General features: G+C 46.8%; 1 protein-coding gene across 22 annotated transcripts in view; it reads left to right on the top strand.

Moving 5' to 3' along the window:
• CUNH12orf49 (chromosome unknown C12orf49 homolog) overlaps positions 1–27,641 on the top strand; it is a 272,190-nt gene that overhangs the window by 81,949 nt on the left and 162,600 nt on the right. Inside the window, exon 5 of one of the 22 annotated variants that reach the window (XM_029218678.1) lies at positions 14,839–16,517. The exons of the other annotated variants lie outside the window; for them this stretch is intronic. Coding sequence (XP_029074511.1) covers positions 14,839–14,916 — 78 coding nt within the window. The 3' untranslated portion in view covers positions 14,917–16,517. Of the gene's footprint in view, positions 1–14,838; positions 16,518–27,641 lie in introns of those variants that run through there. 22 annotated transcript variants of the gene reach the window in all.

Genomic DNA, 27,641 nt, shown 5'->3' with positions numbered 1-27,641 from the left:
GAGTCTGGGCTTGTGTCTTGATGACTTCTCCTCTCAGGGTGTCTGCAGTCTTAAAAAGACCAAAGGAACAGTCAGTGTTGTCCCAGAGTCCTGGGGCTCCAGGGTTGTTCTAGAAACATCTTTGTTACTACCCATTAATTCACACTGTGGAGATGGGTGTCTCCTCCCCTGCCCCCCACCATGAGGGTTGGGCTTGCTTTGGGGTTGGCTTCTCACCAATCTCATGTACATGGTGGCTTTACCACGTCACCTTGACTGGGCTCACCCACGTTTCCCAGAATCCCCATCCCTGTATGTTCCCGATGATTCAGTCAATCATGCCTATGTGATGAAATCCCAAATCTCTGCACAGAAAAGCCTGGTAGAGCTTCCTCGTTGGTGAAAACATAGCTCTGCCAGAATTCACGTTGATGATGGAACACATAGATGATGCCCTGATTCCCGGGGAGAGGGCAGGGAGGCTCCATGTTCAGGACCCTCCCGAACCTCACCCTACGTGTCTCTTCCTTTGGCTGGTCCTGATCTGTGTCCTTTACAACAAAACCGTAATCATAAGTATAGCACTTTCCTGAGTTCTGTGAGTTGTTCTAGGGAATAATCAAACCAAAGTGGGTCATGGGAACCCCTTGGTTTTGTGGCCAGACGTGCAGGTGGCCTGGGGACCCCACTTGGGGCTGGTGTCTGAAGTGGGGGCAGGTGTGTCTAGTGGCCCAGGCTTTCTGATTGGCCTCTGGGTGATACACGTGCCTCGTCTGCTAGTGCTCCCTGCCTCCTCTACCCAGGGTATTCTTTGCTATCTACCCAGACCCTCTGCTCTACTCTTTTATCACACACTTGTCATTTTCCAGTTCCCTGGGTGTCAGAGAAGGAATGATGCCAATCAGTGCTACAAACACTAAATGGGTGAATATTGCAATGGCGCTCCAAAAAAAGGACAAAGCCTTGGCAGATCGGGGCAGGCTGGAAGAAATGCAGCATTTATCGGCTTCAGAAGCTTGGGAGAGATTTCTATGACTAGAGATTGGTTGAGGTCTTAGCAAGAACCTTTCCTTCCTGAGAATTTTTCTGATACTTGCTACCCAAACCATACAACCCTGGAATTGTATGCAATTTTCCTCCTTGTTTGATTTCCCCTTGCTTTTAAAGATCTTTCTTCACTAGACTGTCAGAGCAATAATAGCAGCTACCATTTGTAAAGAACCCACTCTGTGCCAGGCACTTGCCATACATTATCCCTAAAGCTTGCAGTCCACAAGTTCAGATTATTAGCTGCACTTTGCAGATGGGAAAACTGAGGCTTATAAAGCCACATGCTTTGGGCACAGGACTGTACAAACAAGTATAAATGGCAGAGCTGTGATCCGAACCCAGATCTCTCTGGCTCTGAAGTCTGTGCTTTGCCCTCACCTCCATCTAAGCTCTTTTAGTCTAGGGAGACACCTCTGCGTCTCTGGCACACAGCACCAGGGCTGGCAAGAGTTGCTTTACCTTTTTTGAAAAATAACTATATTTTGAAAAAACAAAAAAAAGAGTTGCCTTACCTTGTATTTGGTGAATTCTTCTGCCCCACCATCTCCACCTCCTTAACCGGCCCCTTTTCTTCCCCGACACAGGGAGGTGGGGGAGGAGTGGGGGAGAAAGGCTTCCCTGGCCTGCCCCTGCTTGGAGCAGATCGCTGGGTATTTTTAGCAGCCTGGGAGGACTGCTAGTCAGAGGGGCTCAGGTTTTCAACTTACCTTGTCAGCCCTGCTTCCTGAGTCCCCCACGAAAGGTTTACGGTCAACTCGGAGCAGGTTTGCTGATGCAGCCACAATCAAGCACTCAGAGAGCCCCAGCGCTGATTTCTTGCCCATCTCTATCCTGTAACAGAAGACTTTTCAATCGAGTAGGTTCGTCTCATGCACAACATTAGTTTTAAAATAGCTCTAGCCCAGCTCTGAGGATGGCACGAGGCCCCACACAGGGATTTGTACTCGAAGTCATGGAAATACATTTATTTTGCTTTCCTCTTTCTCCCTCTTTGAGAAATACTCACGCAGGAGTATTTCTCGAGTGTCAGGAAAAAGACTCGCTCTGCAGTGAAGACAAAGAGCGGTGTATTGTGTTTGTAGAGAGAGGAGAGCTCCGTTTGGGCTCACCCGCAGGCTTCTCCGGACTAGGTAATGAGGGGCTTCCTTAGCACTTGACCCCGGGGGTGTGAGCTGGAAACTTGCAGCAATGGTGATCTTCCTGCAATTTCAACACTGGACGCGGGGTTGGCAGAGAGGTGTCGCTTTGCCAGTTTCAGTGTAATGGGAAAGATGAAGCGTACCTGGGTGTGACTGAGCCCCACAGACAGCATGAAATCACAGCCTGAGCCTGTTCGTGGACAGAACGGCTGACCTGCAGAGATCAACGCATAACCTCATGCATCATCATTTTGTACCTACTCAGGTGTGTCTACAGGATGAAGTCCTAGAAGTGGGGTTGCTGAGTGGCAGAATGTGTGTTAGTTTCCTTTGGCTGCTTAGCCACAAACGAGTGGCTCAGGACAGCACAGAATGTATTCTCTCACAGTTCTGGGGGTCAGAAGTCCAAAATCAATTTCATCAGGCTAAAATTAAGGTGTTGGCAGGTCAGATTCCTTCTGCAGGCTCCAGAAAAATCATTTCCTTGCCTTTTTCAGCTTCTGGTGGCCACCTGTCTTCCTTGGCTTGTGGCCCCTTCCTCCATTTCCAAAGGACACTAATCTCTGCTCTGTCAGCACATCACCTCCTCCTCTCTGATCTCCTCCCTCCCTCTTATAAGGACCCCTATGATTACATCAGACCCACCTGGATAACCTAGAATAATTTCCCCACCTCGGAATTCCTAACTTAATCCTTTTTGCCACATAAGGTAACACACATTCCGGGGATTACGATGTGGACCCTAGCATTCAGCCTCAAAGGGTCTGTACTTTTATACTCTTGACAAAATGTAAATTGCTCTCCATAAATGTGGTAACAATTTACCTCCTCACCATCACTATAAAGGCAAAACTATTTCTTATACCTTACCAGCACAGCTTTCTCAAACTGATCTTTGCAAATGTGATGATAAAAAGTCATACCCATTGTGGTTTTAATTAGCATGTATCTTATGAGTGAGATAGAGAATACATTTATATGTTGAAGAGCCATTGTATTTCACCTTTGGTCCTCTGTCTTGTCACATCTTTTGCCCATCTTCCTTTGGGTTGTTGGCCTTTTTGGCCTTTGAGTTGAATTGCAAATGGTATTGTTATTATTAACCCCGTTTTACAGGTGAGGAGGTTGAAGCACAGAAACCTTAAAACAGCTTACTCAAGTCTGCAGGATGGTAAATGGCAGGGTGAGCATTGAAACCATCCTTGACTTTGAACTTTATCTATGTTGCAGTCTTCTCCGCTGGCAGCTAAGTGTAGATTATTTCTCTGTCAAAGCACACATTAGGGATAACAAACAAAAAACAAAAAACAAAAAAGAGGTTTCCCTTTTGCTGGATGGTGCTATTGCAGTTTTCCAAGAGCTTTTATTTTTATTACCTCATTTTTACCTTCCTAGATATTATCATCACATTTTATAGGTGAGGAAACTGAGGCTCATAGAGACTTAGGAGCCTGGCCTCAGCCATATGACTGATGGGTATAAATCTAAGTTCAGAACCTGCTCTTAGCCCAGCACCTTTGTGCTATGCCATCAGCCATTTGTGGTTTAAGGCTTTCGTATACCACCTTCAAATTTTGTTACCCCAAGTCCAACTATATAATCACTTCTTTACTGTCATTTTAAAATTGACTCGTTTTCTAAAAATGTATCCCCATTCTAATCAGTAACAGTCTGATGTGCCCTATTTGTTCCTAATTCCACATATCTAAGAATTTCCGTGTCCCACCTAAAACCCTCTCCTTGTTTCCCATAAGTGGTGAAAATACTGCACATTTTGGAAACACTGCATTACATTCATAAGACCTCATGGAAGATGATAGACCCTTGCAACCATTGCCCTTTATTAAGCACCTACTAAATGTCAGATGCTTCATTTAATCCCTATAGCAACCCTAAGAGACTGGGTTTTCTCAGTTCATGGAACAGGAAGTAGAGGCTCAGAGAGGTTAGTTGACTTACCCAAGGTCACACAACCAGCAAGTGGCAGAGCTGGGATTTGAGCCCAGGTCTTTCCAACTCAGAAGTCCATGCATTTACCCCAGACCTGCACTGCCCCAGGTTCCCACAGCCTGGGCTCTAGTTTGCTGATTGCAAAGTCTGTCCCCAGTTGATGATCGCTGGCCAGGACCTCAGTCATCTCTGTAAGCTCTTTCACTGTGCACAGTTAGGATTTCTGAGGCAGCCCACCAAATGATTAAAGGGCCTTACTGGTATGCCCTCAATTGTTTTATGGGCATAACACCGCCACGAGGTGGGCAAAAACAATGAACCCATTTACAAGTGAGTAAAGTTGGAGAGGTTACATGATTCCCTAAAGTCACCCAGTAAGTGAGCTGCAGAGCCAAGAATAATAAATAATATTATTTCAGGAGACTCAAACTCAGTGAACCTAAGAGCTTCCCAGGGCCCCGTGCTACTCAGGTCATCAGAAGGTGTTTCCCGGCCCTGACCCTTCAGAAGCAACGCTTCCTCACCAGTGCAGAGGTCAGGGTGCAGTGCTTACGTCTGGGAGTTATTCAGACTGTCCATGTGAGCTCAGACCACCCAGAGCATTTTCTCACCGTTATTCCTTTCAGATCATAGCTAGCGTATGTTTTCCATCATGAGAACGGCACTATGTATTTTGTAGTGGTAAAAGTAATACAGATTTTATTTAGTGGAACACTCCCAGGGTTACTGTGAAGATGAATGAATTAGCATTCCCAAAGCACTTTTGAATCCTAGACAGGCTGAAGTAGAGGGCAATTCTGTTGTTGTTCATCCTAACAATAGTACAGGCAGGCCCCAGAGATATTGCGGGTTTGGTTCCAGACCACCACAATAAAGCAAATCACATGAATTTTTTTTGTTTCCCAGTGCATATAAAAGTTATGTTTACACTATACTGTGGTCTGTTAAGTGTATACTAGCATTATGTCTTAAAACAATGTACATACCTTAAGTTAAAAATCCTTTGTTACTCAAAAATGCTAACCATCATCTGAGCCTTCATCAAAGGTCACTGATCACAGATCACTGTAACAAATATAATAATAATAAAAAAGTCTGAAATATTTCGAGAATTACCAAAATGTGACACAGAGACAGGAGGTGAGCAAATGCTGTTGAAAAAATGGTGCCGATAGACTTGCTTGACGCAGGGTTGCCACAAACCTTCCATTTGTAAAAAATGCAGTATCTGCAAAGCATAATAAAATGAGGTATGCCTTTAATTGATTGGCGGGGCCTGGGTGGGGGTGGAGGGAGTATTTCCTTGATAACCTTTTGATTCTGCTATGAAAAACTGGTTGAACAAAAGGTTGTTATTCCCATGGGTATAAAGATAATTCATAGCTTCTGATCTCCACTTCAGCCATTTCCCTGGTATTCTTAGCTATAGTTTTTCAGATTCTAGTGGCCGATGTGACTGACACAGCAGAGTAAATTCCTTTGGGCTTACTTCTAGACTGCAAACTATCAGAAGGATGCTGTATATCCGAGACACAGCTGGTTTGCTTTTTCAGACTTCGGGAGTTAAAAACTTATGTCCACACAAAACCCTGCACACAGATGTTTATAGCAGCTTTATTCATAATTGCCAAAAGTTGGAAGCAACCAAGATGCCCTTCACTAGGTGAATGGATAAATAAGCTGTGGTCCATCCAGACAGTGGTCTATTAATAGCACTAAAAAGAAATGAGCTATCAAACCATGAAAAGGCATGGAGGAAAATTAAATGCGTATTAGTAAGTGAAAGAAGGCAATCTGAAAAGGCTACATACTGTATGATTCCGACTATATGACATTCTGGAAAAGGCAGAGCTGAGGAGATGGTGAAAAGATAGTGGTTGCCAGCGGTTGGGTGGGAGCAGGGAAGAATAGGCAGAGTGCAGAGGATTTTTAGGGCAGTGACACTGTTCTGTTTGATACATGTATGGCTGATGCATGTCGTTATACATTAGTCAGAACCCATAGAATGTACAACACCAAGACTGAACCTGAATGTAAACTATGACTTTGGGTGATTGTGATGTGTCAGTGTAGGTTCATCGATTGTACTGTAACAGATGTACCACTCTGCTGGGGGATGTTGAGAATGAGGGAAGCTGCACATGTGTGGGTATGTAGGAGGTATATGGGAACTCTCTGTACTTTCTGTTTAACATTGCTGTGAACCTAAAACTGCTTCAAAAATTAAAGTCTATTAAAAACAACACACACAAAAAACTTAGAGTATGTCTCCTGGAGATTTCCAGTTTATACATGGGAAAGCTGAGGGTAGACTTGGGCATGCAGTAGGCATCTGATCCCAGATCTGCTGACCTTGAGGTCGTTGTCCTTTCCACCATGCTCTATCTGCCAAGGAAAATGTCAGCATCACCCCATCCGTGACCTGGTTGCCCACACTCAGAATGGAAGCCGCAAACACTAGCGTCTGTGGCCCCCATGAGCCACCCTCCCCAGAACCTCTTCCTCAAGCATTCTTGCTCTTGAAGCCAGACTGTGGCAATCGCCTCTCAATGGCAGTGGTGCCTGTTGGCCTGGATGGTAGTTGAAATCTTGTGTGCACACTGACTGGGCATTAGGGGGTGTTTATGTTGTGCCTTGAGCAAAGGAAGGCATTACTCACACCAGCATCTGCTCCCAAGAAGTCTGAGAAGCTCACTTATTCAGCAGAGCACGACGGAAAAATGCAACCCCGAGCCAAAGGTCATCCTTTGGCTTGTTTGAATGTGGGGAACCAGGAGTCCTAACCCTTTCCTTTCATTGGCCCCAACTGTTGCTTGAAACTCTTCAATCTTAACTTGAACTCTATAAATACTTCCAGTTTTTAAAAAAGTATATAAAACTAACTTTTTTTTAGTAAAAAACTTTATACCAGGACAGTTTGCCTCTTATATCTTTGAATGGATTAAGTTTCAATTTATAAAGTCAGATTAAAATGGGGGAGCCAGATTCCCACTCGCACAGGGTGTTTACTCTGCTCCTGGAAGCCTCAGGAGGAGGTCTGGCCCCTTAGCCGTTTCCTCTGACCAGCAGCTGATTCCTTTGATATCCCATCTTGTGTCCTGTCCAAAATAAATGATGGGAGCGATTCAGGCTCCAGTAGCATGGAGAGACCGTCTGCTGGTGCCATCTGATTCCTCAGCAGGCGGAGCTGCACAGCCCTGGGATGCAGTGGCCACCGAAGCGGATTTGTCGGCTGTGGGTTGGAGGATACCACCTCGCCCTTCACACAGGAAAACAGCCTACGAAGAGGGAGCGCTCTGCATAGTCTCAGGTTCCAGGCACTGGAACTTGTGCCAAGAGCTCTCCTGGACCTTTGATCCTACAGGAAGCTGCCTCCTGTGTGATGGATCGCCACCAAGTTGCTGTGTGACCTTGGGCAAGGCACTTCCCCTCTCTGAGAATAATTTTCCTCATATGTAAAAGAAAAGAGCATCATCATAATAATAGTTAATGAGTATATCCTAGGCACTCTCTTAGTACTCCCCTCCCAGAGGTCCTCTGTGATTGACATTATCGTCCTTATTTTGCAGACTAGGGATTGTGACTGAAAGAGGTTTGCCCACAGTCACAGAGCTGGTAACTGACACAGCCAGAATCTGGGCTCAATCCATCCGACTCCAGAGCCTACGCCATTAACCTCCCACGATACGATTTCAAACACCTTCCGCACGGTCTCTGCGAATCCTCAAAGCAACCATAAGAGGCTGATGCTATCATTACCCATGTTTTATAGGCGAGCAAAGGTCTCGTAACATCTTTTCCACCTGTGAAAAAACTATTATTTTTAAGTTCAGGAGGCCGATGACAGAAACATGAGTTTAGGAAGGTCAGTGCTCAGACTTCCTGTTGGTGGAGGAGAAGGGACAGAGGGCATAGAGTGAAGGGTAAATGAGAGGAGAGAAAGTGGCTCCTCAGCCAGGTCTGCAAAGCCCTTTCCAAGGGACCCCTGAGCGCTCCCAAATCATTGATTGCAACAACCGTGGGAGGTAGGTGCTGTCACCACCCACTTTTTACAAAGGAGGATGGGGAGAGAGAAAGAAGATGCCCCAGGTTACAGAGCTCTTATGTGGAGCCTTGGGGCTTGAGCCCAGGCCCCCCTGATTCCAAAGACCGAACTCTTGAGCTCTTTGCCATCCATCCTGCCTCCTGACACTGACCCTTGACCCTCTACTCTGTCCACCCGAGCCCTCCAGATTCTATAAACGCCCCATATACTTTCCAACACCTGTGCCTTTCACTGTGCAGGTTCCTCTGTCCAGAACGCCCCTTCTCCCTTTTGTCTGTTGGCCAGATTCCTTCACAGTTTTCTGATCAAGCCAGCTCTGGGCTTAACTCTTCTGAAGTCTTTCCTGAGACCCCTGGCAGATGGTACACCTCTCCATCTGTGTCCCCTGAGCTCTGTCATGGAAATGAGAGTATTGGATGATGACGGTGGCTGTAATAATAATCATTGTTGTTGTAAAAACTGCAGCCTTTCTTGAGTCCTTACTGTGTGCCAGGCCGGGTGCTCAACATTCACACATACCTCATTCAACGTGTTCCCATCACCTCTGTCTTTCTGAAGAGGAAACTGGGGCTCAAAGGAGTTAAGTACCTTTCCAAAGACCCCTCAACTAGTACACTCCTGCACCTGTGCTGTCGTCAGCAGTAGGAGATGTGATGATGGAAACGAGACTGGAAGGATGCAAGGAATGCGCCACAAGCCAAGGAACATGGGCAGCCTCCAGAAGTGGAAAAAGGCAAGGAAACCCATCTCCCCTGAAGCCTCCAGAAGGAACCAGCCCTGCTGACACCTTGATTTCAGGCTTCAGGCATCCAGAACATAAACTTGTGTTGCTATAAGCCACTAGGTTTGTGGCCATATGTTATAGTAGCAAGAGGAAACTCATAAGGCAGAAATGCTTTTCAAGAGAGGAGCTGACATTCTGTGGTCAGCACCTCAGCCAGGGCCCTGCTTACAGAAAAACATGCTTGTTCAATGAAGATGTGCCGGCTGGGTGTTATCCATGAGCAGGACTGTCAAAAGATTTCAGTCCACCTCCCCACCCCCTACCCCCATCTGGAATGTTGGCTTTTAAACCCAGATCTCTGGAGTTCAGCCTGGCCTTTCTGTCCACCGTTCTGGGAGAACAAGCACATCACCCCCACCCCCTCTACCCGTCCTGTTCGAATGAATGGTTCTTTTCTATCTGTATAAGGGATTATTGTTCTAATTATTTGTGCATCTCTATGGAAACATTCCTTAAAAATACTATATGTCAACTTGAATTTTCCACCAGCAACGTCTTTGGAACATCTGTCTGACCATGGACTTGGTTTACATTGAGGGAGGAGGTACTTCCCTTTCGCCCTCACATCAGTGATAGATAAAGCAATGGAAAAGCCTCTGGGCGTCAGGAAGCCTGAGCTCTGTCCAGCCCAGGCCTACCCTTAACTTTCTCTGTGACCTTGGACAAGTCACTTCACCCCAAATCCGAGTATTTCAACTTTACTTCCTTACTTGTAGAGTGTGTTGAACTGAATAATCAAGAATACGCCTTTCTGTTCTAAGATTGTATGCTTCTATATCCTCTGTCAGTCAGAAACAATGCTTTTCTACCTACCAGCCAGCCTTGTTGTCCATCACTGTCCCTTTGCACTCTGTGTCCAGGGATTACAAAGCTATCTACATTTTTCTGAATATAGAGTAATAATATTAGTAATAATAATACCAATATCTGCTTCCCATTTGTTGCTACTCTGCTAAGCACTTTATATGCATTATCTCATTTAATCATCACTGCCCCAAGGGTAGATGTTTTTTTCCCTCTTTTATGTATGAGTAAAATTAGGCTCAGAGAAATTAAGTAATTTTCCTGTGGTCACACAGTTAGTAAGTGGCAGAGCTGGCATTTAAGTGAGCTGTCTGTTTTCAGAGCCAGCAGCACTCTTAACCACTTGTTCATAGACTACGAGGAACATGGTTAGGGCCCCATCAGCATTTGCAGAATGTTTGAATAAATGAACCTGAAAATCATTCCAAGAAGCAAAACAGTTATCACATTTCCCTGCTTGGGGCTGAAGGTACTTCTTAGAGCAGCTAGCCTCCAGCCAAGCTTCCTGGGGGCACATGTAGGAGGTTCCTGGCTGGTTTACGGCATGCCCTGCCTTGGAGGTCAGACCCGCAGGAAAATGGCAAGGTCTGAAGCACAGGTTTGGATTGTCCCTTCGAAGCCAGAAACCCCAGGGGGAGGGTGTCCCAAAGGAATGCATTTTATTGCTTTTGCCTCAGCTATTCATTCACAGCATGAATTTCTCAGGCTCACTCCGAACTTGTGTTCTTAACCATGGAATTGGGTTAGTTATATAGAGAGAGACAACTTTATTCTGGAGTAGACCTGGAAAGAGTTTTAAGCCAGCCCTTGGCTCCCTGCCTTTTAGCCCAGCTGCTCCTGTCAGCAGCCCCTACCTGGTTTCTGAGTGAGAAGTCCAGGCAGGAATTCTTGGAGGCTGTAATGAAGAATGAGCATGCTTCCCTTATTCATTTCCCCTTCTGTGGCTAGTTAGGAAGCAAAGAGAAAACCTGAGCATTTCCCCCCTGTACATCCCAGAAAGTCTTTTCACAGAAGATCTTTGCTTAGAAGATCTAATTCTGTTTAACAGGAGACCAGTCCTAGGTTCCTTCTAGGGCTGCCATGTTTAGTGGTCTGGGTCGTTTCCAGAAGGACACAGAGAAATGCCTCTTTAGAGGGGCTATGCTAGCCTCTTAGAAGAGCTTCATCTTTTTGACCTTTTTTGAGAGCTTGCTGTGTACATGCTAATCACTTAGAACAGGAGTTCTCAGTGGGGGAGGCTTTGCCCCCAGGGGACAGTTGGCAATGTCTGGAGACATTTTTGGTTGTCACAACTGGGTGTTTGTGTAGGGGTGCCACTGTCATCTGGTGGGGAGGGCCCGGGTATGCTGCTCAACATGCTACAATGCGCAGGACAGCCCTCACCACAAAGAATCGTCTGGCCCCAAATGTCTTTAGTGCTGAGGCTGAGGACCCCTAGCTTGGAGAAGACAGAGTGTGTTCTTCAAGGTAGGGGTCAGGGAAGGCCTCTGGAGAGGGACATTTGAGCAGAGACACAGAGGAGTGAAGGAAATCTGTGAGCAGAGTGGGGGCACACTGCCTGGTGGGACTGGGGGTTTCAGTGTAAGTGCGAGGGAGCCTGGGGGTTCCCAGCAGGACGGTGAGATGCTCTCACCCTGTGCTGGTGGGAGCTGGAGGTACTTAGCAGGAAACACATGGAATTTGTGGTATCAGAATACGAATACAAGTACACATTATGTTTAAGAGTCTGGAGACTGATAGTGGCAGTAAGCCTATAGGTGCCTACAGCCATTTCCGAATAGTTTTGGGGATTCCATTCAGTCTCTGCGCACCTCTTAGCCATTTGTTCAATAAATACTACTTAGCACCTATCAAGTACTAAGACCAGGGTAGGCACTGAGGCTTTGAAGATGCACCACAGGCAAGAAGGAGGAGAAAACCCAAGTTCTGGAGTCCAGTAGGTTGCCTCCTGCCACTCACCAGCTGTGTGACCTTGGATAGGACATTTCTTTACCTCTTTGAGCTACAGGTACATCGTCTGAACACTGGAGGGAGTTGATAATGTCATCGACCTTCTGGCATTTTTGGGAGTGGGTAAGTCACTTAGCACCACACCTAGTAAACAGGAAAGCCCCAGTTAATGGCACCAGTGATGAGATGCTATCCCTGTGGCCCGGGAACTCACAACCAGAGCAGAGAGCACCAGAGAGAACAGTTTACTGTCACTGTTTTATTGTTAAATCACATTTAAACTCATCTCTACTGCAGTGGGTGCGCAAGATACACTGTCAAGTGAAAAAAAAGTATATTGCAAGAATGCAGGCAAAGTACCGTCCCATTTATGTAAAAGAAGAAGTTTTACGTATCACACGTGACTGTGTAGTAGAGTAGGTTATGAGCAACGTACATAAATACGCATGTATTAGAGGACGATCTGGAAGGATACCGACCCAGCTGTTAACAGGAACTAGTTACCTCTGCAGAGCGGGATCGGGGCTTGGAGATAACTTTCAGTCTGTGGCAGAGATAGTCATGCTCACTGCATAGCCCTGTGTTCACATCCGTTTCCTCATCTCCATGTGGTCTGATAGGGGCTGAGTGACTCATCTGGCCATTGGAGTGAGTGTGTCTGTGTGTCCCTTCTGGGTGGAGGTATTTAGAAGCAGGTGGGAGTGTTTTTACTTTACTCTCCCCTTTGTTGCAGTGACTCTGATTCCATGGGCTGAGACTGGGGGAATCCCCATTGTCCTGCATCAGACTTTGTATAATTGAGAAATGGACTCATTAGGAGTGACTGAGATTTGGGGGCTGCAACATAGCATAGCACAGACCGGTTCACACCAGAAACGGCATCTACTTCTGTGCAGTTGGGTTTTTCCACATTAAGCATGCATTTTAAAAGTTAAAATTAAACTTTTCTCTGAAAAGGCTACATACTATACGATTCCAACTATATGACATTCTGGAAAAGGCAGAACTATGGAGAAAGTAAAAAGATGAGTGGTTGCCAGCAGTTGGATTGAGAGGGATGAATAGGTGGAGCGCAAAGCACTTTTCAGGGCAATGAAAATAGTTTGTATGATCCTGTAATGGTGGATACATGTCATTTTCATTTGTCCAGACCCATAGAGTGTACGACACCAGGCGAGGACCCTCGTGTCAACTATGGACTTGGGCAATGATGGTGAGTCAGTGTAGGTTCATCGACTGTAAGAAATACCCCACCGTGACGGGAGGCATGGATAGTGGGGAGGCTGTGTGTGTTGGTGGGGCGGGGCACATGGGAACTCTCTATACTGTCCACTCAGTTGTGCTGTGAACCTAAAACTGCTCCAAAAATGAAGTCTGTTTTTCAAAAAGTTAAACTTTCGCTGTGGTACGGACAAGTCCTGTGACTTTAGAAACATACAAATTCCTGAAGACACCGATTATTATTAGGCTCAGGAATTAACCCGTCATGGGAAGTCTAGGGGTTCAGTGCCAATGTCAGTGTTGATCTACATCCTTGGGTGGAAGGCCAGTCATTTGGGGGAGCTTCCAATAGTTTGGGGACTCTACGGCTTAGGAAGGAAAAGGGGAGTGAAGGCATTCAGGAGGATAACGCTGAAAACAGGAGGCTTTGAAATGGAAGGCAAATTTCTTTTTGTGAGGCTGAGTCTAGGAGCTACGAGATGCCTCTTTTCCTTTTAGTATCTTTATTCGGAATGAGACCAACAGCCCAGCCAATATCTATAAATAAACAGCCCATGATGATTTGTCCCTCCTGGTTGCATTTGTCCAAACAAAGGAAAGTAGCCCATTCCCGGATCTAAGCCCCCCTGGCCACACTGAAGCCTTGGCAGCACTTGAGTCCCCAGAAAGAGATTTTAGTGGTTGCTGTGCAAGAATCCTCAAAGGCGTTTCAGCTCCAGTCCCCGGCCACAATTTAAGGATGGAGTCAGCCAAACATTTGTGAGGCTAAGTGGGAGGAGAAAGAGCAGAAGGAGGAAAAAGGCATTTCCTAGGGCCCAGGGGACCCAAATGAGAAGCAGTCTTTCAGCAGTTTGATTTTTTTTTTTTTTAAATCACTTTTGTGGTGCCACAAACTTGCCCTCTGATCTTGGCAAGGGGAGAACTTCTTGAGATAAGAATGCCAGGGCTGCCCTGCGGCTCCCGCACTTCCATTCAGCCCACTGTGTAATGCAGTCGGCTTCTGCCTCCCCGCCTCCCGAGAAGCTGGGCTTCCGAAGCCAACAGCAGTGTCCCAGTTGGCAAACAGAGGGGCTCCTTCAACCCCGGTGGCTCTGACTGCGTCTTCCTCTTCCTGCTTCTACTTGCCGGCTACTCCTTGTGAGTTTCTCTTGCGGCTTGCAGTGAGTGTGGCGGTCCGTGTTCTTCCTTAGCTTTCCTCTATCTTTTTTTTTTCTCTTAGCTTTCTTCTTGTCTCAAAGTCTTTCTTCGTGGCTGCCTTCACATAGATTTCCTGCAGCAGGGCCTGAGACCTGTGCGGTCACACCGGGCCCCACTCTCAGAAGGACTCCGTGCTTGGTTTAATGTTTGCCTCTCACCGTCCTGAAGTTCTTAATACGTTTTGAACAAGGTGTTCTCATTTATATTTTGCAGTGAGCCCTGCAAATTACGTAGCCAGTGCTGCCTACAGGTACTTTGTTTTAATACTTCCCCAAAAAAGTATGTGGGCAAGTGACTTAATTTCTCTGTGTGACAATTTTCTTGGGTTATTAAGAGAATTCAGTGACATCGGTCTCGGAAAGCGCTAAGTGCAGTGCCTGGCAGGCATACAGCAGGCACTCAGCAAGTGCTGGTCAGGGTTACTATTGCTTCTGGCCTCTCTCCTCCCTTGAGCTGGTTCCCTCTTGCTCATCTCAGTGAAAGAGATTAGCAGTCATTCAGAAGTGTAATCTGTTCATCGTAGGCTCCTCCCACTTCCCCTCTCCACATCCAAACCGTCATCAGCTCCTCTTTATTCTGCATTTGAAATGTTTATTAAACTTTTCCTCTCCCTCCCTCTCTGCTGCCACTGTGCAGACTTAGCTTACACGAGTTATTGCAATGGCTTCCTAATTAATTTCCTCGCCTCCTGTCTTTTCTTTTTTTCTTTTCCAAAACAGAGCCACTTGATCCAGCAGCTGAGATTAAGTCAAGCTGGTCCAACAGGAATTTATGCAAATGTCCAGGTTTGTCCTTGAGGATGGAGTGTGCTCCATTGAAAGACTTTGGGAAAGGAAAACGAACATGGGTTCCTACTTCTGTGCTGAGCTTTGGACACACAGTTTTGCATGCAGTCGTAACCAGGATGCTATTAGGTGGAGACGGTCATCTCCCATTTTATGGGGAAGAAACCAGGGCTCCGAGAGATGGTAGGGCTTGGGCAGTTTCACGGTGACAGAGCTGGGATTCATACCCAAATCTCTCTGACTTGAAAGTACCTGCTCACCAGAAAAAAGACATGAGTGGAAAAACTAGTGAAATGGGAATAGGACCTGAAGGCTAATAACAGTGATGCGCCGATGTCAGTTTCCTGGTTTGGCTCACTGTGCAATAGTTGTGTAAGATGTTATCAGTAGAGAAAGCTGGGTGAAGCATATACGGGAAATCTCTGTACTATTTTTGAAACTTTTCTTCAACTCTAAATTTATTTCAAAGTACAAAGTTAAAAAAAAAAGAAAAGAAATACCTTTCCACTACGTACTCTGTGCCCTTCACTGAACTTCTTGATCTTATTGTCTAGAACAATCCCCACTTCGCGATACTGTCCCCCCAAAACACACACACATGCACACACATGCACGTGTGCACACACACATGCTCGTGCATACTCCACACAGTGTCTTGCACAGGAACATCAGCCCCAGCTCTCTGCACCCACCAGCTGATGCAGCCCTGGCTATGACCTACCCCAAGGCATCAGTGGGAATTATGGAAGGAGACAGTAACCGGGTGCCTGTGATTTACACTATAACTGTGTTCACCCCCCGCACCCTTTGGCTATAAAAATGCAGCGGTGTTGCAATTTATACATTGCAAAATGCCTCTCCTGCCCCCCACCCATCCCCTGCATCACCTCCTCCCCTGTCTCTGAGTTGGCGTGTAACCTTGATGATCCAGCCAAATGAGTTATTTGAGATGGAAACGTTAATTTATTTGAGCAGATGGGTGTCACCGCTGCTCTGTAAAAAGGTGGCGTTTTGCCGTATTGGCCCAGAGTGCTGCAGATGAAGTCCTGGCTGCGTCGCTGAATCACCGAGTGTGAACGGAATCATATGTTAACGGCACTAAGGGAAATGCCTATTTAAGCCAAGCCCTTCCAGAAAACAAATCCTCAGCCCCCCCCACCCCGATTTTTGTTTTAAATCTGGATTTTCGCATCTCTGATTTGCCGAGGGTCTGAAAAACCTGAAACTCATTATTTCTCAAAGTGTGGTCCAATGTCCGCCCACATCAGAGTCAAGCAAGGGTTTTATTAAAACACAGATCTGTGGGACCCACCCCTGACCTACAACCCCCCACGCTTGGGAGTACAGGCTTGGGGATTCTGCAGTTTTAACAAGCTCCCTGGGTGACTGTCACACACACTGAAAGTGGGACCCCCGTGGCTGAAATGATGCTATCAAACTGCCCAGGAAAATCTTCAAAACAAAACAGAACAAAGCAAGAAACCTTGGGATCGGAGGTGGGGTTTTTTTTGGGGAGTGGCGGGGGGAGACCTGTTTTGTTTCTTTCTACTTTCCTCTCCCTGTTCAGATTTTGTGCAAAAGAAGTATTACTTTTGTAGTTGGAAATAAATACGTAAAAGGGATAAAAAAGATAGCACAAAGAGATTATTTGTGCACTAGAAGCCAAAGACGGTTTGGAAATGTCAGGAATTTCCAAGACAAGGGGTGTCGCTGTCCTTGGCCCTGAACTTTCAGTCTGTACTCTCTCCTCAGACACCCTCCACCACCCCACCCCACCCCTGCTCCCCCGACTGCTGCCTTCTCTAAGTGTTACATCCAATTTTCTCTTGAATACATGTAGTGAAGAAACTCAATGACCTCCCAGGGGACCTCACTTATAGGGAAGAAGCACAACGAGAGGATTTATGGAACGTCTGTAAAATACGTGTGTAGAAACTCACGACATTTTGATCGCTACCAAGGAGAAAAATGGACAGTTTCTTACCAGTCAGTTGCATGAGCCTTTTTTTTAAGGGTTTTTAAAATTAATTAATTTCCCCCCCTTTGTTAAGAATTCTTGGCACAGACACAGGCCCCAGAGAAGGGAAACATTGCCCACGGGCTGTATGTCCAAACTGTCAGGATTTCAATCCCAAACCTCTGGGGGCAAAGCCACATTTCTTGTGCTTCCCATGAAGTGGGGAGAGCCCTGTCAACGTTCACGGGAAGGAGGGTATTATTAGTAATAGTGCTGCCTCTTCTCTAACAGCCTCCGTGCCGCTTCAAGCATCACAGGCTCCCAGATAGCCTCTCCCCCGGGCTGCCTCTGCACCCAGAGCCATTTTCAGGGGAGAAGAGCCTGAGACGTTTGCCATGCGGCATCAGGCCTCGTCCACCTCCAGCCCCTTGTCAAATGCAGGAGCATCGATTAGGCATCTGGTTTTTCTCAGCCTTGCAGGTTCCATTCCTTCCCCCAGGAATTTGCAGCCAAAGACAATGAGCTGAACGGAATTTCCCGAATGGCTGGAGGAGGGAGAGCCCTTGGAGGAGAATTTGGGCCCTGCATCCTGCTTTTGTCACCAACTAGTCTTGGGCCCTTTCTTGGCCTTGGTTTCTTCATCTGTAAAATAAAAATCCAGAGGAGTTATGAAGATCAGAGAAAATCTATAAACAAATAGTTATCAACCAGAAGCAACTTTGTCCCCCATCCCCCCCACCCCGGGACGTTTGGCAATGCCTGGAGACAGTCTTGGTTGTCATGACTGATGGGGGGGCAGTGCTACTGGTATCTAGTGCATAGAGGCCAGGGATGCACGGGGCAGCCCCGCACAACCAAGAATTATCCAGCCCAAATATCAGTGGTGCTGTGATTGAGAAACCCTGATATAAAGGGCCCGCCAAACAATTAGTGATTCAGGTGGTACTTGTGAGAAAGGGTGTGGGAAAAGGAATACAGTAAGTGTATTCAATAAACCTTACCTATTAGTAGTAGATCTGAGTTAATTGGTAGTTGCTTCCTGGAACGCCTTGAAGGATTCTAAGGCTACAAACAAGCTCAGCTAGACAGTGTCATGATTGATTAGCGATGTCTGCCATGGGTTTGGCAGGGGGAAGTGGCAGCATGAGTGCAGTGTATTTTCTGACCCTGGACTCTATGATGTCTAGCATCTGTTTCTACTCTGACATTCTGTGATCCTATTGCTATGATTCTGTGAGTCTATCTATAAAGTTCTGTAGTCAGCATTATTTACAGAATATTTAAGCAGGCCAGGCTGCTGCAGGCTTGCTTGGCAGGGGAGGAGGGTGAATGGAAAGCCAGGACGACAGAGCTGGCTCTGTGCAAGGTAAACTAGATAGCCGCTGACAGGATGTGGGGGATGTGATGCAGGCAACCCCCCTCTTACTGCCCCTAAGTCTTCCCCACCTCGCCTGGGTTAAAAATGTTTATGGTTAGAGTCACTCCACTGGATCAAACACTGTTTCCAGGAGGCCTTTGTTTAAATGCACAGAGATTACCTAGAAGGGATAAGCATGCAATCCATCCCTATGTATTAATTCAATAAACTAGTCGTTGCTCGGCAGAACAGAACTGAGGGACAGGAGACAGGGTATCTGTGAGAGCAGGTGAGGAGGTGGGGGAAAGCACGCCTTACAGGGCAGGGGTTGGAATCAGTATTGCACAACTCCAGGAGGTGCTTTTTGCACTGAATTAGGGTGACCAACTTGTCCCGGGACTTCCCTAGTTTTTTTTTTTTTTTAATGTTTACTTACTAATTTTATTTATTTATTATTTTTTTGGCTGTGCTGCATGGCATGTGGGATCTTAGTTCCCGGACCAGGGATCAAACCCATGCCCCCTGCATTGGAAGTGCAGAGTCTTAATCACTGGACCACGGGGAAGTCCCAGGGACTTTCCTAGTTTTAAAACTGAAGATCCCATGTCCCAGGAATTCCCTCTGTCCTGGGTGATCCAGGATGGTTGATTATCCTACCTCTAGGCCACATGGCATGGAAGGAACTGTGTAGTCCTTGCTGTAATTTATCCCTCATGCAGCTGCCTGAATTCTCTTTCTGGACATGTTCCTCCCTTGCCTATGAATCCTCTGTGGCTCCCTAGGGGCCTCCAAACTAGCTTGGGACTCTCCATCATGGTGCCCAAGGTGTCCCCAGCCTTGCTTCCTGATGTCACCTGATCCACCTGCCATGAATCACTCCAACTAGTTGCCATATTGGAGACGCGCTGTGTATTATTCTCTCTCTCTCTGGGTTAGAGGAGGAGCTTTCCTAGAGAGGGAACTCACTTCTTGGAGTGTATTCAACTTGTGTCAGTAGCAAAAGAGTTACTTAGCCCAGCCTTTGTAAATAGTATAAAACTCACCTGAACCCCCCGCCCCCACAGTGAGTCAGGGCTCAGGGATATGGCTACCACTCTGTGTCAAGAGAAATCCCACATACCCCAGAGAACCCCAGGAATCCTTGGAGGATGAGGGTGAAGCCACCAGGCACATGGAACCACTCTAAATGAAAATAAAGCCTTCCTTCCTTCCTACACTCTTTAAACTTTTCAAAGCAGTTTCACACACAGCCCTGGACAGATCCCCTTTGTATCTCTGAGAAAAAGAGAGGATGGATGTCATGCCCATCTGACAGGTGGAAAAACTGAGGTCCCGGGCAGAGGGTCCTATACTCAATAAAGAAATGTTTCTGGATTAGGAGGATCAGGCACAGTGACGTTTAGTGTCTCATGGCACGTTGGTGCCTGGTCTATAACTAACCAAAGTCTTCTGCCTTCTATCCTCTGATGTTTTCATTCATTCATTAACTGAATGCTTAGTATGTGTCAGGCACCGTGTTCGTCTCATAATAATGATTGTAGCTAGGGTCGTGGGGGATTTTACTACCTGCAAGTTCCTCTGCTAAATTTTGGATGTGCCTTCATTTCAGTGCTCGGAGCAAGCTTTGTGGCATGGGTACAACTACTGTCCCAGATACAGGGGAGGAAACAGACTGAAGAGGGAAAAGCAACCCATCAGGGTCACTCAGCTCACAAGTGGGGGCTCTGCTGAGGCTCATCGTGTTCCCTGGTGTGGTGTGCTTGTGTGGAGCTCTCACTCTTGTAAGGAGAGAGACATAACAGTTTTCTGAAGTCCAGCCTTTTCCTCTCAGACTCTCCAGGCTGTTCCCTCCCAGTGAGCAACACTCCAAATAGGAGAGAAAGGAGACCAATGTTAATGAAGCATCTTCTGTGGGCCAGGCATGTGCACCTATGTTTTCCACACCACCTGGCGAAGTAGCTGCAGTTGAGTCCAGAAGAAATCAAGGCTCCTTGGGTTGACGTGATTGGCCAAAGCTGGCACAGCTGGTGTGCGGGGAGTGGAGACCTGGCCTTGGACAGTGATGCCACATGACTTGCTTTTTCTGCCAGTCTTGGCTCTCCCAAAGGACGTGCGGTGGGGAGAGTTTGCTGCAAGTTTTCAGGTCACATAGGAACCACAGAACACTTCTTTTGCGCTTGGTACGTGATCTTAAGCACAAACTCTCGGGACAGGAGCCAGAAAGCCACTCTCCCACCCATTCATTGTAGGGCAGGGGAGCTGGGGACAGGACCCAGGGCCGGGCCCAGTGGAGTCCTGCTGCCCATGTCAGGCAGCAGGTGGCGCTGTGGCCCCGGTTTAACAAGGACGGCGGGAAGGTGGAAAGGAGGGGGGAATCCAGAAAGAAAAACTTGTGGAAAACAAGGATTTAGAAAGAAGAACAATTTGTTCCAAAACATTTGCCTTGTGACGGGGTCATCTATAAATTCTGAGATTTCCTGTTTGCCGCTGGGCAGGCTGGCCGGCGGGCAGGCCACTCTCTTCTCTGCAGTCTGGAAGAATCATTTAAGCCCAGCTCACGAGCTCTGGCCTCCCCTGGCCCAGACTGGCTCTGAAATTTCCCGGCTTTTGTGCCCATAAGCAGGATCCTGTGACAGCAGGTCTCCTTGAGCCGTGCTCCAGTTTCCACGGGGGTGGGAGGAGGGGTGAGATCATGGTCATTTTTAAAGGAGAGACTGTCCTCACGAGCTCCCTGTGTTCTCCGTGCTGCCAGGCTTGTTTGAAGGCATAAAGTAAGAGAAAAGAATAAAATGAAAGAGACAGAGGTGGATTCTTCTGTTTTCCATAGTTACCATTTTGTGTGTGTGGTGAGAACACTTAAGATCTACATTCTTAGCAAATTTCAAGTATGAAATTCAGTACTATTAACCAGCAGTATTATTAAATAGCTCCCCAGAACTTACTCATCTTCAAACTGTAGGTTAGTACCCTTTGACCAACACCTCCCCATTTCCTGTACTCCCCAGCCAGCCCCGGCAGCCACCATCCTACTCTCTGCTTCTGCAAGAGCGACGTTTTTAGATTCCACACATAAGTGATACCATGCAATATTTGTGCTTCTGTGTCTGTCTTACTTCACTTAGCATAATGTCTTCTTGTTGTTGCAAATGGCAGGATCTCCTTTTTTATGGCCTAATAATATTCCTTTGTGTAAATATGCCACGTTTTCGTTAGACATTCATCTGTCAGTGGACACTTAGGTTGTTTCCATATCATGGCTGTTGTGAATAATGCTTCAGTGATCATGGAAGTTCAGATATCTCTTCAAGATTCTGAGTTCATTTCCTTTGGATTTATAACCAGCAGTGAGATTGCTGGGTCATATGGTAGCTCTATTTTTATTTTCTTGAGGAAGAAGGTAGCCCCTTTAAAAAAGAGAGAGAGCTGTTCTAGTCAATATGGGGAGAAACATTTCACTGGAAAAGAGAGGGAAAATTCTTTTTACCAGCCTGGTAGAACTTGAACCAAGCCTAAAGCCCAAAGCCATCAATGAATGAATGGCTAAAGAAAATGCATGCATGCTTCCACACATCCATCCACTCATGCATCCATCCATCTATCTACCCATCCATGTATCCATCCATTCATGAATCCATCCATCTACCACTCATCCATCCATCTGTTCATCCATCCATCCATCCATCCAATTGCTCACTCATTCACTCAGCAAACAATTATGGAGTACCTACCATATGCTTGTACCTTTTCCTGTTTTTACTCTGAGGGTAAACCGAGACCAGCTCTGTGGTCTCCTCCTGGGGCCAGTGGCATGTGGAGGACATACGAGTAACATCTGGAAATGGGATCCAGAAGGTGGGCTTGGGATTCCTGGACAAGAACTGTTAGGAAGGATTGCAACATATTTGGCCAGGGTGAGGCGTACAGTTTGTGGCTGAAAACAGAGTTTTTCTCTGAAGAAGTCAAACGAGCCTGTCTGGGATCAAATCCACGAGGGCTGGACAATCTGGTCTCAGCAAATTAAAACAACATGGGCACCAGCCAGCTACATTTTTGAAAACAGTATTTGTGTTGTTTTAATCAAGGACACCACCTCCTCTGTCCTTTGCTCTTGACAAAAAGCTCTGAATTGAAATGGGGCAGAATTTATAAGAAAATAAAACAATTCTTGGGCATCCCAGCACAAACTCATTTTCCTTTTCATTAGCTTCACAGTTTAAGGGCCTCTCTCTATCTCATTTTACCCTTCTGCCTGCAGGATTATGAGGATTAATGAGCCCATGCCAAGATAGTGTCTAAGTGACACAAGAGCAACACTGCTCTTTCCATACGTAGCTGAACCCAACCTGTTGCATCCTTCCCACAGGTGGAGAGTCCCTTTTAGTAGGGTCTTGGTCCCTGCAGTGACTGTGGGCAGCCAAGGGGGCAGCTTGAGCCCCAGGCTGAGTCTGTGTATTAACTGTGTCTTATTTTCTATATTCTGATGCCTTGAACATCTTGGAACCTTGCTACCCAGGGAGGGACTGCTCCTCCTGGGCTTAGCCAGTTCCTAGAGATAGTGAACAACTAGCCAGGAAGCATGCCTTTCAAATGCAGACCAACCAATCGAAAGCTCACATCTCCAACCCTCTTCTTTATGGGGCTCTCACCCTCTGAGCCACTGTCTACCTGCCCTAATCACCACAGGACACATAACTTGGGCACAGCCCCCATGCCCCGGATCTCGCTGAGATTATTCAAACTAGCTCCTCTTGAGCCTGTTTACCCTGCCTCACCCGTTCCTTCCAGGAGAAACCACAATAAAAGTTCTTGCCTGTATTTTTCCCTTACTGCCTCTGCCTCCTGACTGACCTTGGTGCTTCCCCATGTGACCCTGCATGTTGGGCCCTGCCTCCTGTTTCTAGGGATCTATGAGTACAGTACACTTCTTACTTCATGACAGTCATTTCTGTGTCTTGAGTGTCTTATCAAACCTGCTGAAAACGAATCCCAGGTACCCTTAATACAGCGTGCTCTGACTGTCTGTGAGACTGTGGCAGGTCACTGTGCTGTCTTACCTGCAGCCTCCTCTTTCATAAAATGGGGACAGTGATGTCCAGTGCTTGTGGGGATCGAGCAGGTGACGGAAGTGATTTCCCAGCCTCAAGGAACACCTCTCCAGAGACCTTCTTTATACCATCCTCACTGTTCTCTCTCTCTCTTTTTTTTTTTTTTGGCCATGCCACACGGCTTGTGCAATCTTAGTTCCCTGAGCAGGGATCGAACCCATGACCCCTGCAGTGGAAGCAAGGTGTCTTAACCACTGGACCTCCAGGAAAGTCCCTGTTCTCTTTTCTTTTTTTTCTTTTTTTTTTTGTGGTATGCGGTCCTCTCACTGCTGTGGCCTCTCCCGTTGCGGAGCACAGGCTCCGGACGCGCTGGCTCAGCGGCCATGGCTCACGGGCCCAGCTGCTCCGCAGCATGTGGGGTCTTCCCGGACCGGGACATGAACCCGTGTCCCCTGCATCGGCAGGCAGACTCTCAACCACTGCGCCACCAGGGAAGCCCTCTCTTTTCTTTATAACATTTATTTGTAGTTGAAATGACTCCTTTCTTTCTTTGCCTGCCCCACCCTCACTAGAATGAATGCTTTTCACTGCTGAACACCTAGACCAACGCTTAGACCAGTGCCTTGCACACAGTAGATGCTCATTTTACAATATGGAATGTGTGTGAACGCATCTAGCACTTAGCACGCATGCTTGTTGCTTTCCTCCCTCCTTAGTCTTTCGATCTTTCGGGATCCTCTTGCGTGAACTGGCATGGGTTTGGGCCACTTTACAGATTGGAAGCTGTTGAAGGAGATTCTAGTCCTTTCTGCTGGCCTGTAAAGCTTTGTGCTTGTGTGGAGGCTCTTGTCCAAGACACTCAGAGCACTTTATAAACGTTGATGACATAAATGGTGTACTTTGTTTGCAGCAGGTGGGGCATGATTTGCCGAAGCAGGATGGTTCCTAGTGAAGCCAAACCTGTTCTGGAAGTGAGTGGAAAGTTTAAGGGCAGTCAGAGACCTCGGGGGCCATTTGCCCAGTGACGTCCAGTGAGTGGCTCGGGACAGCAAAGATTCCCGGAAGGCAGCCCCTCACCCCTAGGTACCCCTTCCTCCCTGCACAGCCTCGTGCCCTGGAGTGGGTATTGTTTTGCTCCATTGGCAGAGCTTCCAGAATCGAGTTAAGAGGATTCTTCTGCTGCCAGAAGGGTCCTTGCATGGATTTATTGAGCCCTCACTTAGCGGAGGTGTTGAGGCTGCAAGTCATATGGTACTCACACTCATTCATCCAACAGAGCCTTCTGAGCATCCCGTCTGGGCAAGGGCTGTGGACAGAGGGGTGAGGAGACCCGTGAGGGGACAGTGACTCTCACAGAGGAATTACTTGACTGAGTGCACACAGCACAGGGTCTGTAGGAGCCCAGAGAAGAGGGTTGGGTCAGGACAGGCTTCTTGGAGGTACTCCTGTTGCTTCTGTTGACACCCAGGAGTCTTTTAGTTATAGGTTACAAAACCCCAACTCAAACAGGCTTAAGCCATAAAGAAAATACATTAACTCACAGAATGGGCAAATCCAGGAGGCTCTGGCTTCAGGCATGACTGGATCAAGGGGCTTAGATGAGAACTCCATCTCTTGGTGCTTGTTTCTCTCTCTGCCTTGGCCTCATTTCCTCCAACCATAGGCAGCATTTACTCCACTTAGCGGAAAAGATGGGAATTGGAAGCTCCCAGTTCCCATTCTTCTCCTTCTATTCATATGTTTACTTAACCAATATTTACTGAGTGGTGAACAAGACAACGTCTTACAGATTTAGCCAACAGTTAAACTTGTGTTTTTGGGCCAAAGACACATGTGCAAGAATATTCATTATGACGTTGTTTATACTAACCAAAGACCAGAAACAACCTAAGTGGCCTCCAGAAAGGGATTGGGTGGGTAAATTATGCAGCAGAAGACTGGATGGCAATTGGAAGAATGAGGTAGATTTATATCAGTAGTTCTCACTCTGGTCAGCTTTACCCCCTGAAGGACATTTGTCCAAGTCTGGAGACATTTTTGGTTGTCACAACTGAAGGGGGAGGGGCAGCACTACTGGTATGTAGGGGGTGGAGGCCAGGGATGCTGCTACACGTCCTACAATGCATGGCACAGACCCCACAGTGAAGAGTTACGCAGCCCACAGTACCAGTGGTGCCATGACTGAGAAACCCTGCTCGGTATCTGCTGATGCAGAAATCTGTAGGATATGTTAAGTTAAAAAAAAAAGCACTGTGGAAAACAGTCAATATAGTAGACTACCACTTGTGCAAAACAAGGAGCATATTTATATATGTGCTTATATATGCATAGAATTATCTCCGGATGAGTAAATAAGAGAGTGGGGAGCCGTGTCTTGTGACGGCCTGCGGTAGAGGTGTGGAAGAGAGATTTATTTTCATTGTACAGCTTTTTTTTTTTTTTTTTTTTACTGTTTGAATATTTTTAAACCACATACGTGGATTCTTTAAAAAATTAAAATATAAAAAGGATGAAAGTTTGACTCGACCTATCCACATTCCCTGTCTGACCCCTTCCTACCCATGTCTTCTCCTTTTGAGATGATTAACTTTAAGAGCAATCCCTCAAAGTCACAGTTGGAACTGATCTTAGAGATCATCAAATCTTAGCAGTAATCAAAGAGGTCGTGGAAATGCTGGATTTGATACGTTTAAGTGAGTCTTTTCTGGAGGACTTCTTAGAGCTATTTTTTTTCTTTTTAAATTTTTATTTATTTATTTTTGGCTGCGTTGGGTCTTCGTTGCTGCGCGCCGGCTTTCTCTAGTTGCGGTGAGTGGGGGCTACTCTTCGTTGTGGTGAGCGGGCTTCTCATTGCGGTGACTTCTCATGTTGTGGAGCACAGGCTCCAGGCACGTGGGCTTCAGTAGTTGTGGCGCATGGGCTCAGCTGTGGCTTGCGGGCTCTAGAGCGCAGGCTCAGTAGTTGTGGCGCACGGGCTTAGTTGCTCAGCAGCATGTGGGATCTTCCCGGACGAGGGCTCGAACCTGTGTCCCCTGCACTGGCAGGTGGATTCCCAACCACTGTGCCACTAGGGAAGCCCCTTCTTAGAGCTTTTAATGCAAGAGTATGACTGGTGGTCTCTGAGGGGGTGCGCCGTACAGAATTAGCAGATGTCCTGACTCCTTTAGCAGGGCCCTAGGGCAGCCATAACAAAGCACCATGAACTGGGGGGCTTAAAACAACAGAAGTTTGTTGTCTTACAGTTCTGGAGGCTAGGAGTTTGAAATCAGGATGGCAGAAGAGCTATGGAGTCTCTAGGGATGGACCCTTCCCTGCTTCTTTGTAGCTTCTGGCAGTCTCTGGCAGTCTTTGGCATTCCTTGGCCTGCAGCTACGTCCCTGTGATCTCTGCCTTCATCAGCATAAGACCTTCTTTCTGTGTGTCTGTCTTCACATGGCTGTCATCTTATAAGGACACCAGTCATACTGGACTAGGGGCCTCCCCTACTCCACTGTGACTTTATTTTAGCTAATTACAATTACTCTATTTCCAAATAAGGGAACACTCTGAAAGTCTGCGGTTAAGACTTCAGTGTTTCTTTGGCTGGGGGGTGGGTGGGGGACACAATTTAACTCATCACAGTTCCTAAGCATACACATATGTAAATAGTTTTTCCATTTCATTTCAAAAGACTACTGTTCTTCTGATTATGTTTCAAGTAATGTGGATCTCATATAGTTCCTTCACTTTGCAGTTGAGGCATCTGAGGCCCAGAGAGGGACAGTCACTAGCTCAAGATCACACAGCAGATTAGGGGCAGGGCTAAAACGAAAATCTAGGTCACCACTCTCCTGGAGAAGAGAGTCAGTGAACCCTGCCTGTCCTCGATAGGAGCTGCTCTTTATATATGAGGCTGAGACTGACTGGTGATCAAGACAGCATTCATCAATTCATCAACTCATCCACCCACCTACCATTCCACTGTTTTATCTCCCAACATGCAAGCAAAGCTACCTGATGGAGCAGTTCCTACTCCTATGGACACAGGTCTTACTTCTGAATGTTCCCAAGTGTGTTCTCTGGGACTCTAGGTTGTATGTGATAGAAACCACCGTAGACTGTTGAAGCCATAAGAAGAATTTATTGGCTCATGTATCAGAGGAGACACAGCTGGATCCAGGAGGCCAAACAACGCTGTCCTCATCCTCCCTCTCTCCTCCTCTCGGTCCTTCTTCTCTTGTGTTGGCATCATTTTCAGACACACTTGCTCTGTGGTGGGAAGCATGGTTCTGGCAGCTCCAGACTCACCAGCGCTGAAAGGAGAGTCTTCCCTTTCCCCAGGCTCCCACCAAGGTCCCTAGGAGGGCTTGCTGCCCACACCCCAGAACCTATTCCTATA

The sequence above is a fragment of the Monodon monoceros genome, unplaced genomic scaffold, assembly GCF_005190385.1.
Source record: "Monodon monoceros isolate NGI ecotype Baffin Bay Population unplaced genomic scaffold, NGI_Narwhal_1 Super_Scaffold_1, whole genome shotgun sequence".
Taxonomy (NCBI): Eukaryota; Metazoa; Chordata; class Mammalia; order Artiodactyla; family Monodontidae; genus Monodon; species Monodon monoceros.
Note: the sequence above shows the minus strand (reverse complement) of the source record. Positions and strands in the feature narration are given on the sequence as shown.